A 15,020-nucleotide genomic window follows, 5' to 3' on the forward strand; every position below is an offset into this window, starting at 1 on the left:
AAAGCGACTTACAATAAGTGTGTTCAACAAAGGTAGATAAAAGAACTTCAGGTCACAAGAAATCGTAAGCGCATTTCCTTCCTAAACCAACAGCTAAGAGCAAAACTAGAGCTAGAGTAGAAGTGCAATAAGTTAGGTACTATGATGAATGAGAAAAAAGGACAAATTAGAAATGAAAGATTAGAAAACAAGAGCATCAGAAGAGCTAGGACAGAGTAGGTGATGTCCTAAGAGGGAGGATCCGGGTAGTGTTTCTTGAAGAGATGGGTCTTCAGCCTGCGGTGAAAGATGGGCAGCGACTCCGCTGTCCTGACATCAGTCGGGAGATCATTCCACCACTGAGGTGCCAGAACAGAGAAAAGCCGTGACCGCGTCGATCGCAAGCAGGGGCCGCTGAGCGCCGGGGCAGCCGGCCGCCTGGAGGCAGCAGAGCGAAGTGGTCGGCCTTGACCATAGCCTGGAGGTATGAAGGAGCTGTTCCTTTCACTGCCCTGTAGGCTAGCACCAGAGTCTTAAACTGGATGCGAGCAGCTACGGGGAGCCAGTGTAGAGAACAGAGAAGGCAAGTTATGTGGGAGAACTTGGGAAGGTTGAACACCAGACGAGCAGCAGCTTTCTGGACGAGCTCTAGAGGTCTGAGGGCGCCAGCAAGGAGGGAGTTGCAGTAGTGCAGGCGGGAGAAGACAGATATGAGATAAGAGATATGAGATATGAGATGAGATGAGATAAGATCAGGCACCGAGGGGTGAAATACCTCCCTCTTTGCTCATCATGGCTCATTTCCATCACCGCCCCCTATTAGCTGCTGACAGCTGATTAGCAGGGAGAGCTGCTGCTTAGCCTCAAAGTCCCTGCTGATTGGCTAAGAGAGCTGCTTTGGAAAGAGAAAAAGAGAGAAGGGGGGGAAGAGAGAGACTAGAGAAGAGAGAGAGAGAGAGAGAAGAGGGAGATATAAAAGAGAGAAGACAGAGACTGAGAGAGAAGAGAGGCAGAAAGAGAGAAAAACAGGGAGAGAGACATAGAAAGATAGACACACTCCCACATAGAGAGAGAGAGAGAGAGAGAGAGAGAGAGAGAGTGAGAGAGTGAGAGTTGGGAGTGAACTGGACGGACCTCCTGTTTCTTCGCGGGTTCGTGCTGATTGACCACTGATTGATCTCTGAGCCTCTCGCCTCCCGACGGAGTTTAAGATGCAGAGCTCCTCTAGTTTCCGGTTGGATGACTTCATGGCGGGATGGATCGCAGGTGAGTTTGCTTTCCTCTGACTGCAGCAGCGAACTTGTGTGTGTGTTTGCATTGCCGCCCCCCCGGCCCCTCGTACAGTAAACAATGCCTCTGCAACCGCTCACACGGCGCTGCAGGCTGCGGCCACTAGGGGCGCTGTTACCACCTAACAACATCACTGACACACACACACACACACACTGTTCAGGTTGAAGGTTTGGTCCTTGTCTTCATCCTGTGTCTCTGTCCCAGGAGCCTGCAGTGTGGTGGTAGGACATCCTCTGGACACGGTCAAGGTACACACAACACACAACAAACACACAAACACACAACAACCCCACAAACACAAAACAACCCCACAAACACGCAACAACTACACAAACACACAGCAGCACATTAATGTAGCAGCATGCATTGATGGTGACGTGTGTTGTGTGTGTGTGTGTGTGTGTGTAGACGAGGCTGCAGGCAGGAAAAGGCTACCAGAACTCCCTCCACTGTGTCCTCGCCATCTACAGGAAGGAGACGGTAAGACAGCAGTGTGTCTCAGTTTGTGTAATGACTCTGCTAAAGACAGGAAGTCTGAACACAGAGGAAGTGAGAGAAGTTGATGAAGAGACTTGAGAGTAGTGTCCGAGTCCCTGGCTGAGTCCCTGTCTGAGAGACTCTGTGACTCTGGGACTCTGTGACTCAGTCATTTGGGAGTGAGTAGAAAGAGGAGCAGACGTGTCACTTCGTGTGTGGAGGCTGATGTTTGTTGTGATCAGATTCCATTCTGTGTGCTAAAGAGATTCCAATCATCTGTAGAGAACTGCAAACATCTGTGACTCCAGATGTTTGCGATGTTGATCTTAACTTTTCCAGGCTGACAGTTTGAGGATCAGATGGACCAAGCAGAGGAGTTGTTAGGTCTTTCATCAGCACGGTATCAGCCAATCAGAGACGGAGAGAGGAAACCACCCACTGCAACATACACACACACACACACACACACCCTCCTCTCCCTCTCCCTCTCCCTCTCTCTCTCTCTCTCTCTCTCTGTCTTTTCTACGTGTTTTTGGCGTGTGCCCATGACTCACAGCTCCTCTGCGGCCCGCAGGTTGCCGGCTTCTTTAAAGGCATGTCGTTTCCTCTGGCGAGCAACATGGCCTATAACTCGGTGGTGTTTGGCTTTTTCGGGAGTGCACAGAGAGTCATCAGTCAGTATCGCTATGGTGACAGGCTTCACCCTTGTGGGCTGTTAGACCTGACGGGGGCCAGCATGCTGACCGGCCTGGTGTCGGTCAGTGTGGGCGCTCCGGTGGAGCTGGTGAAGATCCGGCTGCAGCTGCAGACGCAGACGCTGCTCGCAGGTAAAAACACATCTGCTAACGTTTATGGACTTAAGAGAAGATCAAAGGGTTCCTTCATTTGGATTGGTTTAGTTTGTCAGGCAACAAAAGTTGTTCAAACCAGAGTTCAAACCAGATCAACACATTGAATTGATTTCATTCAAATAAAATAATAATAAATAATAAAATCCTCTGAAACAAACAAATGAAAATTAAATTAGCATCCTTCAATATTAAATTCCATATTTAAGAGAACTGACACTGCAGGCTGTATGACAGAGGGGTCAGGGGTCACTTACTGTAGGTTTGCAGTTTGAGAATGTTCTGACCCATGATGGTGATGTGTGACCTCTGTGTGACCTCAGAGAACTTCCAGCTGGCCGGGAACATGCACAGCGAAACCAACATCCCTGTGACCTCTGTGGACCTGAGTGGGAAGAGGCTCTACCGGGGCCCCATCCACTGCATCAGCAGCATCCTGCAGACTGAGGGTCCTCAGGGCCTCTACAGGGGGGCCGGGGCCATGGTCCTGAGGGACGTCCCTGGATACGCCCTCTACTTCATCCCCTACACCATCCTCTGTGACCTGCTGACGCCAGACGCCATGACCAGCCCACATCCTGGCTCCATCTGTCTGGCGGGAGGCCTGGCAGGTAAAACCTGACGCAGCCTGGAACCGTGTTCTAACTGTTCTAACCCATCAGACCCATCAGACCCATCAGACCCATCAGACCCATGACACCAGGCTACTATATGCAGGACCCATCAAAACCAGTCTATGCACTGTAGTTGAGAGGCTCCGGGTCTCCAGCAGAGGAAGCTTCAGACCCACATGGTTCGGGAATTGATTTCCTGAGTCAGGCGACCATCAGCTGTTTGATGTGGCCGCATGCTAGAGAGACGAAAGCTGCTCTGGACAAAGCTGCTCTTCCTCCTACAGTCAGGAGAAGCATGAGATGGTTTGGACAGATGGTTCAGCTGTGGTCTCCTTCAGATTCTTGTCCGTCCATATTTAGAAAAGAGTGACAGTGTAACTGACCAGAAATGACCTTTGACCTGATGGTTCATGCCCTTTGACCTGATGGTTCCTGCCCTTTGTCCTCAGGCTCCATTTCCTGGGTCACAGCGACTCCAGCTGACGTGGTGAAGAGCAGAATGCAGGCCGACGGCCAACTGCACAGGAAGTACAGAGGGATCCTGCACTGCATCGTCCACAGCTACAAGACTGAAGGAGTACAAGTAAGAAGATGAGGCATCAGGACATCAGCAACACACACACACACACACACACACACACACACACACACACACACACACACACACACTCTCACACACTAACACCATATCAAATGTCTCTCAGCAAGCTCATCTTCGTCATCATAATAATCATCATCTTCATCATCATCACAGCATCCAAACATGGAGCCAATCAGCAGGCAGCAAACATCACTATTATCATATTGATGAATCAGTTATCAGTCATGGATAATTGTGATGTTTTTTTGTCGTGTTTAACTGTGTGAGTGTGTGTGTGTGTGTGTGTGTGTGTGTGTGTGCAGGTGTTCTTCCGCGGAGCGTCTGTGAACGCTGTCCGAGGTTTTCCCATGAGTGCAGCGATGTTCCTGACCTATGAACTTTCCCTAAAGTTCTTCAGAAAGTTTTAACAGATGGAAACATTTGTTTCTTATATTAAGAAAACTTTTTACATAGAGACGAAGTCAGGAAATCACACTTCTGCTTCAGCAAAACGTCTCCATGGTTACACTCACTTCCATAGTTTTTATAGCTTTGTGTCTTTAATCACATTTACTCAGATGCTTTTAGCCAAAACGTACAGATGAGATCTAAATACAAGGAGACGGCAGGAGGCGGAGCCTGGAGAGGACAGAAGGCGGAGCCTGGAGGGGACCAGCTGTCTTTAACAAAGACAGAGAAAGTCAACAGATCTCATGGATTCATTTAGTTAGTTAAAGGTTGTTGTTTTTGTAAATATATAAATATTAACATATGATTGTTCTTAATGTAAATAAAGCTTTGAACAGGTGAGGACATTGTGTGGAGTCATCACACACACACACACTTGCCTGCTCTTCACTGATAAACAAAGTGACGTTTGTTGTTTGTTATCTTCTCTAAAAGTACACACTAACAGCGACACCTTAAACTCGCCCTCTACACAGACGATGTCATTCTATATTTCCCTCAGCTGGAGCTCTGATCAGCAGGATTCATAATTATAGTTTGGTTGCAGGTGTAATCATCATCATGTAAGTTAACGTGCAGAAGTGCAAAGCTGTGTGGAGAAAGAATCGTCATGGAAACAAAGAAACATAACCTCTACATGGCAGCACAACACAAATGAGCTCAATTAGAGCGAGGAGCCGGCCTGACTCATTTACAGACACACACACACACACTGATACACCAGAACTCACAAGCCAGATGGCACTCAAGTGTTTACAGTGACCACTAGGTGGAAGCACTGACCAGCCATTAATGTCTCCTTCCACCCTCATGAAACACACACACGCACGCACGCGCACACACACACACACACACACACACAGATTTGGGGTTTCAAAAGAGAACCAGAGGCTGAAAGTTTGTATAAAGTTTTTTTTTATTCTGTGTTTTTAAAAGAAAGATAGTTTCTTTGACAGATCTACAGTGATTAAGATGACATGCAGAAACTAAGTTTACACTCTGAAAACAAACAAACAAACAAACAAACCCTCAGCAGTCAAACGTCAGCTTCCTGTTATTCTCATTGAGGTGTGTAAACATCTCAGACCAGCAGGAGGTGCTAAAGCAGCGACATCGCTCTCTGTCCTCCACTGTCACTCACAGAGAGCAAAGCCCCGCCCTCCACCCTGCACTCTGCCCAATCAGAGCTTAGCACTATATACCACACAGACATCTGCTGGCGTCTGTTAGCGGAGATGTTGAAAAAGGTCAGAGGTTAGATGACAGGAGGGCGTGGTCACAGGAGCCACAGGCCACACCCACCTGTGAGGATGAGTTCAATGTTAATGTGCAATTTCACTCCAGCAGCCTATAGCAAACAGTCTTAGAAAAGGGGCGGAGCCAGGAAGGCATCCACAAGTCCTTGAGTGTTTGATTCCATGAGTTAAGTGCCAAAGTTGCGCCTCTCCTGCTGCTCTCTGATGAAAACACACACACACACACGGGTTTAATGCTCAATCTCAACCTAGCAACTGTAACCAAGAGGGGCGGGACTTTGCTGTGAAAGCGTTGCTGAGGTCTGATTGAGTCTCGATCCTTCTCCCCTTTACGTTTTCTCATCGGCTGCTTTGATTTTGATGTCATAACTTTTATCGGCGTAACATTTCAGTTTTTAGTGCAAATAGAAAATTCGGAATGTGAGTCGAGTCTTTCACAGTTTAGACGTTTAGCTGGCGGCTAACACAAACATCAGCGCTGTCAAAGTCAGACTGAACGTGGCGGCGAGGCTTTAACTTCACCGACACAGGCAGGGGTCAGCAGAGAACCAAATGTTAAGACAGACCAGCGTTATGACATCATTAGAGTGTGTGCAGCCGCGCTAGGGCAAATAAGGACGTTGAAAGGAAAAAAAACATTCTTAAAAAATCTTTGAAACTGTGCACCGTACTCAGAGAGGTAAACACGCACGATCAGCACAGAGAGCGGAGCCGAAGCTGCCAGGAGGTTTGGACCTGAACGTCCGTGAGCTCCCGGCAGAGTCTGAAACTATACGGACGTAAACAAACACACAACTTCATCTGAAAAACCAGGAGGCCTCTGAGGTCCACAGACGTTTACACACAGGCATGCAACACACAACAACACGCGTGACAGACAGGTGGAGCACTCATGATGACATGATTGTAGCCCTTTGAGAGGCGGATCACGTGTGTGACGCCTGGAGTCCAAACCTGCTGAGCGTCTATCTGACCCTCATGATGCTTTAACGCCTAAACAGTACAGAGACCGTGGAAACAAACTGCTCTCTAATGATCTCGCCCACATTTCCACCACTTTGTTGTCATATAATGATCCACAACATCACAGACTCTGAACTAAACTACAGGTTTTTGGTGGAATGCAGTTCCCTGTTGGGCCCCTGCACCTTCCAGTCTTTAGATTTCTGATTCAGAAACAAAAATCAGAACGCAAAATCATCCTGTTCTTTCTTTTAGACAACATATAAAGTTGTGTTGCTGTTTGAGGTCCCTGCTGCTCCTCCTGAGCCCAGCAGAGACACATGGACCACTAACCAGCTGGTACGTATACATCTAAGCATGTTCACACTGAACAGGAAGTGAATTTTAGAGGCAACATGCAGAGATTCATGGGAAAACGTTTGTCTTCCTGTTTGATCCCTCTCACCTAAGACTGTGCTGCAGGGAGCTCAACATGAGACTGAATACAATCACAACTCAACCAAAAGTAAAACCGGAAAAATAATTTTTCCAAAAACTAAACTGAGGATGATTCAAAAATAATATCTAAATAAAGATAAGTAAAGTAAACGGATCAAAGTGACAGCTGGAGCAGTGATTCTCTGTTTATGACGTCAAGCATCAACATGGCATTCAAATGAACTCTGAGCAGGTCGGCCTCATGGATCGAGACATGAAAGGATGAAATCTCTTCCTACTACAGCTCCGTTATCAAGAAAGTCAATATCCTCCTTACAGAATCGTTGTCTCGTTGCTTGTCTGTGAAATCGGCCACGTTACGAGAGTTCGAGTCCCACGGTCGTGATCACGACTGAAGCGAAGTCACTTTAGACACCTAGTTTCTTAAGCCATTAGAAAAGACCGGCAGATGGCAGCACTTTGGCTTAGTAGCCAGAGGGGGCCGCTAGTATACTCGCTTTGTATCAATCAATCAATGAATCCATTCATCAATCATCAGCCAATTCCTTAAAGACATACGTTTGTTTCAAATCAAATTCAGACGAAGAATGAAAAAGTGTGTGATCACGGCCGAACACGCCGCTAAACTCCGCCCACCCTCTCCCAGAAAATACTCGTACTTTTCTAAACGTAAACATGCTGGTCACGTGACAGGAATGCGTGCAGTCATAATTGATACATAAACGGACAGAGAACGGGACGACGTGGTTCCACATCACAGACACACAAAGACGGAAACAACATGCAGCAACACGTGGAGACGTTAAGACACCAAATCTGTTCCTTTTTCATTTTCTCTGCTTTTCCTTTAGTTAAACAAACACACGTGGTTTTGTTTTTTGACATAAAACAGGAAACATTTGGATGAAACTTCCTTTTTGTGAGGCATTATTGCAGTCTAAGCATTATGGCTTCATCTATCTGAGTTTAAACATCAAATCAAAGAATGATGATCAGCGCTCACGATGATGTCATCATCCGTCTCATTAATTCTTTGTTCAAAACTCAGACTGATGCACGAAGCACACACATCACCATAAAGCTCAACCAGGACAGACAGACTCTCAGTCGCTCATTTACAGGACATCGATGTGAAATAACAAATATCAGCTTGACTATCTATTTATCTAACATCCTGCTTTTACTCTGAAAGGGGAAACAGCGATGTAAACAGTGATTGGCCACCTGGAGCAACAAGGAATCCAGGAATCTTAAGTTTAATTACAGGAAAATACTTAAAGACGTTCGGAATGTGTCTGAAAAAGTCTCGTTCTTCTTAACAAAACGATTTTTTGGTAAACTTGATAAAGTCGAGGAAAAATACTGACTAAAAAACATGCCGGCAGAAGGGGCGGGGCTTCGGCCCGATTGAGTTAAATCAGTGTTTAAGTCAAAATCAAATCCTTAAAATCAACAGGACACTTTGTGTTTATGTTGTTAAAAACTAAAAAGATAAAATGTGTGACAGGAAGTGACACCATGTGCAGCTCCCCCCATGTTCTGATTGTCTGTGGGGACCCTCAATGCATCACCTTCTGCTACCAAAATAACAAGAACATAAGAATACATTTAAATAAATAAATTAAAAAAAATGAAATTCAGGGTTTTAGTTTTCAATTTTTACTGAAAAACATCACACTTCAATATTAAGAAAAGGTCCTTCAACCTTTCAAAACAGCTCAGCAGCTCATTTTCTATGTTTCCTGCAAAATAGTTGGAAAAACTGAAAACGAAAATGAGCTGCAACCAATAAATTAAGTAAAAGCTGAAAACGTAAACCTGAGGAGACATAAAATCTCATTCTACTAATTCTACTAATGAAACATTTTCACATAAAAGTTCTCCTGGCGTGTTGGCAGTGGGCGGAGCTTTAGATGTAGGTTAAGTTTCTGATTCTATTCTCTTAGAAAACTAGAATGTTTGATGTGAACAAACCCCTTATTGACTTCTCTGCTACTCTGTGAAGGCACGAGTCCAAAAAACCTCCAACATAAAGATGAAAGAATGACGAAGTGAGTGGAGGAGGAAGAGGAGGAGGAGGAAGGGGGGGTAAAATTGCAGACTGAAGCATCTGCTGCTTATCTGTAAGTAATACTGGTCCATGTTAGTCACAACAACTTAGAAACTGCAACTGAATGCAACAAGTTTGTGATGTATAACGCGACCTTTTCACGTTTTGGCGTCTACACCTTTAAATGGTGAATCTACCTGAAAAAAACTTCACAACCAAAGTTCTGCTTCTCAAAGAACAGACGATGCCTGAAAGTCGATGTACTTGTTTACAAAAAACTAACTCAGTATTTACAATCCTCTTCATCTCCATGTTTATCTGTGATTTGGTCGAAGCACTTAAGTCATGTATGTTTGTACCATTTACCATTTGGCATTTACCACCTTCAGACGAACACCTGAACGCAGCATCAGAACATTGGAAATGAGTGGCAGTGAAAGGTTGCAGCGAATCAAAAGGGGCTAAAATTGGTCACAGAGTTTCCTAGAAAGGCAGTGTGTAGCCTCTAAACACTTGGCAAGAACCCCTCCCAAAACATCAACCCACCCAAACCCAATCCCCAAACCCTCAGACCCTGCCTACAAAGACCAAACTCACTCTGCCCTTTAACCACCTGGCTGGTGGTCAAAGCCATCACACAGACCCTGAGCCCTGCAGCCCTGCAGCGTAATGCACCAGGCTGGACCTGGAGTCAGGGCCACTGTGACTCCCTGCATATCTTTACTTCTTGAACATGTCCTGTAGGGGGCCCGGCAGGAACTTGAGGACAGTGTCCAGGATGCTCTCCTCGTCCTCCTCATCGTCGTCCCCGCAGCCCCTCGGGATAGCCTTCTTTGGACGTGTCAGAGAACCCTCACACGCCTGCTCCATGGCCGCTTTCTCCTCTGCCTCCTTCTCCTCCTTCTTCTTCAGACCGTACTGAGCCAAGACATGACAACAAACAACTGTATAACACTGTGTGTCACTGTTTAACACTGTGTGTCACTGTATAAACCTGTGTCTTACTAAATAACACTGTCTCTCACTGTTTAACACTGTGTGTCACTGTATAACACTGTGTGTCACTGTGTCTCACTGTGTGTCACTGTATAACAGTGTGTCTCACTGTATTACACTGTGTGTCACTGTATTACACTGTGTGTCACTGTATAACACTGTGTGTCATTGTATAACACTGTGTCTGACTGTATAACACTGTGTCTGACTGTATAACACTGTGTGTCACTGTATAACACTGTGTCTTACTGTAAAACACTGTGTGTCACTGTATGACACTGTGTCTTCCTGTATAACACTGTGTCTCACTGTATAACACCGTGTCTCACTGTATAACACTGTTTCTAACTGTGTAACACTGTGTCTAACTGTATAACACTGTGTGTCACTGTATAACACTGTGTGTCACTGTATAACACTGTGTCTCACTGTATAACACTGTGTCTCACTGTATAACACTGTGTCTAACTGTATAACACTGTGTGTCACTGTATAACACTGTGTCTCACTGTATAACACCGTGTCTCACTGTATAACACTGTTTCTAACTGTATAACACTGTGTCTTCCTGTATAACACTGTGTCTCACTGTATAACACCGTGTCTCACTGTATAACACTGTTTCTAACTGTATAACACTGTGTCTAACTGTATAACACTGTGTGTCACTGTATAACACTGTGTGTCACTGTATAACACTGTGTCTCACTGTATAACACTGTGTGTCACTGTATAACACTGTGTCTCACTGTATAACACTGTTTCTAACTGTATAACACTGTGTCTAACTGTATAACACTGTGTGTCACTGTATAACAGTGTGTGTCACTGTATAACAGTGTGTATGGTTAAATGCATAGTATCAGTAAGGTTTTCAGTGTACATGTGTCTACAGTTTGTGTCCAGTAGAGGGCAGTGCTTCTTACTTTGTCCCTGATGCTCTGCCGTACTTTCTCTCTCTCCGCCTCCATGCGGGCGTGTTTGGCCTTCCTCTCATCCTCCTGCTGCTTCAGTGCTTCCTGTCGCTCCTCCTCCTTCTTGGCAGCGTCTGGGTCCTTCTCCTCCTCGCCTCCCAGCATCTTCCCCATGTCTTTGGTGGCTCCTGCAGGAGGTCAAGGATCACATGACCACAACGACAAAAACACAAGTCAAACGTGTCAGGGTGGTTCACTCTGTGGTCTGTGGCCCTGCCTCGGCCCCCGCCTGGCTCATACCGAGTCCCCACAGGAAGTCTGAAGAGAAATTAGCACTCAGCGGTGGGACAGAAGGGCAAGGAACGGTTCCCCAGGACCCCCTGGAGAGCCTGGTGAAGGTCAGATGGTCCACACACAAACACAAACAGTGGAAGACGACTTTGTGTGAAGCTTTGTCTTCATGATGGTAAATAAACATGAGCCCCCCACTGACGCACTAACATCTTAGAGCTAATTGATAAATAGTGAGCTCTTGTTTATTTTTCGACATGAAGCTTTGACTACAGGAGCCTCTGACTTCCTGTCCCCACCTGCTCATCCCACCTGAACAGGAAGTGGGGCTGTCACCTGGGGGGCCAGGTGCTTTGCTCTCACCCTGCAGGTCGTCACAAGAGGAGAGGAATTTAGGTGTTTGGTTGTGCCACCACACATCAAACAGGAAATCAGTTTCAGGTAAGCGTGTGCATCTTCTGATGGATCACAGACTGTGGTTCACATCGTGGTTCAGGGACCTGCTGAGGCTCGTGCAAGATGTGATGGTGATTTAACAGCTGATAGCAGTCTGAACCGATCAGATGCTGAGGGGGGATATGAGTGTGTGTGTGTGTGTGGGTGTGTGGGTGTGTCCAGCTGCGTCACAGTGAAATCAAATCTGTTCTCTTCCAGGGTTCCAGAGGAAAAGGTCACAGCAAGAGAGAGAAACTCTGTGGGAGCTAAATGACAAGAGGAGTGGAAAGAGAGGGAGAGGGAGAGAGGGAGAGGAGGGGAGAGATAGAGAGAGAGAGAGAGAGAGAGAAGGAGGGAGAGAGAGAGTGAAGTAAACTGTTATGATGAACAAGGAGTAGGAGGGAAGGACGGAGGAGGAAGTAAAAAACTACAATATGTAGAATGGAGGGAGAAGAATGAATGATGATGGGAATGAAGAACATGGAGAGATGCTGGCTGCTCTTAGATGATGGAGGGATGATGGAGGGATGATGGAGGGATGTGAACTCACCGCCCAGCGCCTGCTTCATGACAAAGTCCATCGCTTCCTGATGATTGGTCGACTCTTCTTCTCAAATGTCTGCAGATGTTTTCAGCTCTCGACCTGACAAACAAACAAACATTTGCTTTTGTCCGGGTTTAGGATTTCTGACGTGTGTGGAGTGTGTGTGTGTGTGTGTATCTTCTTACTGAAACAGACTCCAGGACAAAGTAATCCAATAAAGCAGACACACACACACACACACACACACACACACACACACACACACACACACACACACACTCATTTCCCGTTGAGATCTGTATCGTTTCAGCCTGCAGCCTGGAGGACATATTAGCCATTGATTAAAGCTGTAAACATCATACCAGGCTTGATTGAAAAGTAGTGAGCCTAAATCAGACTGAAGAACCTTGCACGCACGCACGCACGCACGCACGCACGCACGCACGCACACACACACACACACACACTGTCTCTCGCAGCTACTCCACTGATGTGAGAAGGCACCTGGAAGTGACTATAGGATAGATATCCACGACAACAGGGTTCAGGGTCAAAGGTCAGAGATAGAGAGTTTTACAGAGCTTTTACAAGCTTAACGGATGTTCATGGATCCAACAAGGTCCATTGAAAGACCTACAGACCTGAAGAGAAGCACAAACATCTACACAATGAGACACAAACACAGAGGAACAAACACAGAGGGTTCAGACCAATAGGAGCGGAGGATCAGTTCCTGTAATGTGAGCACTAACGATGCTGTCTGTGACATCAGCCTGACCATCAATTATCATCCTCAGTCCAGTCAGGCGTGTTTGTAAAAGCCCTTACCAGGATCTCTCTATGTAAACCCCTAACAACGGCTTTATTGACAGTCATTGAACACACACACACACACACACACACACACACACACTGTATTGACTCTGGCTGCTCCCTCCAGGCGATGAAGACGAGGGCAGGAAGTGAAGCCATACATCAGCAGCGAGCCACTCGTCCATTTGTCTTGTGTGGTTAGGAGAACGAGGACAAGTGGGGGGCGGGGAAGGGGGGGTGATGAAGCTGATGTAATGAAGAGGAATGAGCATGAAGAGAGGACAAAGTGACCAGGGAAGAAAGGAGAAAGACACTTGTTTACAAATGGAAAAGATGAAATGAATGAAAAAGGAAAGCAGAGAGAGGGGGGAGAAGGAGGGGGGTGGGGGGGGGGGGGGAGGTTACGTCTTCATGAATTAATTTGATACTTTGCAACAATAACTTTGGAAGCAGACTGTGATTCTAAAGTCTTTCCTCATTGGTTGGGCTGAGATGCATCCATCCCTGTAGGCCGCGCCCACTTCCACCTCACAGACTAAAGCATAAACACGACCAAAGATTGCCTTGTGACGCGTTGCCTTGTGTTCATCACTTTGGATAAAAGCTTCTGCCAAATGAGAAAATGTATATTTACAATTTACAATAAATAAGCTTATGTGAGAAAAAGAAAACACTTCCATCACATTCCACGCACACACACAAACACACAAACAGGAGGTCAGAGGTCAGGCCCAGCCAACCACATCGACAATAAACACAACATATGAACAACTGTCCATCAAACTGAAATGTCCTCTACTATATGTCATCATTAAGTTCTTCTACATGATGGCCTCTGCAGATGTTTGCATCATGCAGACGTTTGTATCGCCCATGACCTTTCACTCATTTTATGCTAAAACATAATCTCATGGGATTTGACGCCTGTGTTTCAGATTGGGATTGATCAGGTTTGTAAATGTGGGAGTGGAATTTTGTGTTCCATCCAGCAGATCTAAAGAATTATCACATAAGTGAGTGTGGCCACGCCCCCACACTGCAATTTACACGACCACGCCCCCACACCGCAACAAATATGACCAGACCCCCACACTGCAATAGGCATGGCCACGCCCCCACATAGAGACAGACCACATCAACATACACACGCCTCTGGAACACTTGCACGCATGCACGCATGCACGCACGCACGCACACGCGCGCGCACCCACACACCTTGCTTTTTATCACTATGCTTCTGTGGCAGGCAGATGATAGTGAAGGCAAAAAGACACATCACACACACGCACACACACAAAGAGTGAAGCCAATCGATGCGCTGCCGCTATAAATAATTCCGCCTCTCAACCTCAGCAGCCCTCAGCCTCAGCAGCCCTCAGCCTCAGCAGCCCTCAGCCCCAGGAGCCCTCAGCCTCAGCAGCCCTCAGCAGCCCTCAGCCTCAGCAGCTCTAAGCCTCGGCAGCCCTCAGCCTCAGCAGCCCTCAGCCTCAGCAGCCCTAAGCCTCAGCAGCCCTCAGCCTCAGCAGCCCTCAGCCGCTGCTTGGCTCTGTGGAGGCTCCGATCTCAGCGAGACAGTAGCGCGCGCTCCTTGGAAGCGTTCGAACGGGACAAACACACACCTCCTCTTCATCTTCATCATTCCCTCATTAGCTGTTTTTGCGTCCCGCATAAAATCCGCAAAGCCAAATGATTGATACCTGAAACACACACACACACCCACACACTTGGTGTTTTACTGACCTGCTGCGTCTGAAGCACAAGGCGGAGAAACGGAACTGATCAGGGTGAGCTTGGATCCTACAACCTCTCTGCTCCTCTACCTCCCTGTCTCTCTCTCTCCTCCCCCTCTCTTTTGCCCTCGCAGTCTCTCTCTCTCCGCCCTCTCTCTCTCCTGCGCACCATTACCTCACTCCCTCCTCCTCCTCTTCCTCCACCAGCTGAAAGCATATGGCGACATTCACCCTCACATTAAAGCAGCAAACCGCAGAAACACAAACATTGACATCAGATCACAACAAACACTCAAATACATCTGGAAAGGGTTTTTTTATGCTGCGCTCA

At 46.7% G+C, this 15,020-nt stretch overlaps 2 protein-coding genes across 2 annotated transcripts; one reads left to right on the forward strand and one right to left on the reverse strand.

The window, feature by feature from the left end:
• Positions 1-835: 835 nt before the first annotated feature.
• Positions 836-4,661, forward strand: slc25a48 (solute carrier family 25 member 48). The gene is made up of 7 exons (XM_076137472.1): positions 836-1,245; positions 1,477-1,520; positions 1,681-1,752; positions 2,324-2,576; positions 2,921-3,208; positions 3,661-3,794; positions 4,115-4,661. Exons 1-7 carry the CDS (start codon positions 1,191-1,193, stop codon positions 4,217-4,219), a joined length of 951 nt encoding a protein of 316 aa, XP_075993587.1. The 5' UTR covers positions 836-1,190; the 3' UTR covers positions 4,220-4,661.
• A 5,025-nt stretch (positions 4,662-9,686) lies between these two features.
• On the reverse strand, positions 9,687-12,340 carry cplx2b (complexin 2b). Its single transcript, XM_076137485.1, has 3 exons — positions 12,153-12,340; positions 10,889-11,064; positions 9,687-9,884 (listed from the first exon to the last, which is right to left on the reverse strand). Exons 1-3 carry the CDS (start codon positions 12,181-12,183, stop codon positions 9,687-9,689), a joined length of 405 nt encoding a protein of 134 aa, XP_075993600.1. The 5' UTR covers positions 12,184-12,340.
• Between the last annotated feature and the right edge of the window lie 2,680 nt (positions 12,341-15,020).

This window comes from Genypterus blacodes, unplaced genomic scaffold, assembly GCF_046128005.1.
Source record: "Genypterus blacodes isolate CSIRO-AG114 ecotype Tasmania unplaced genomic scaffold, CSIRO-AGI_Gbla_v1 ptg000321l_1, whole genome shotgun sequence".
NCBI lineage: Eukaryota > Metazoa > Chordata > Actinopteri > Ophidiiformes > Ophidiidae > Genypterus > Genypterus blacodes.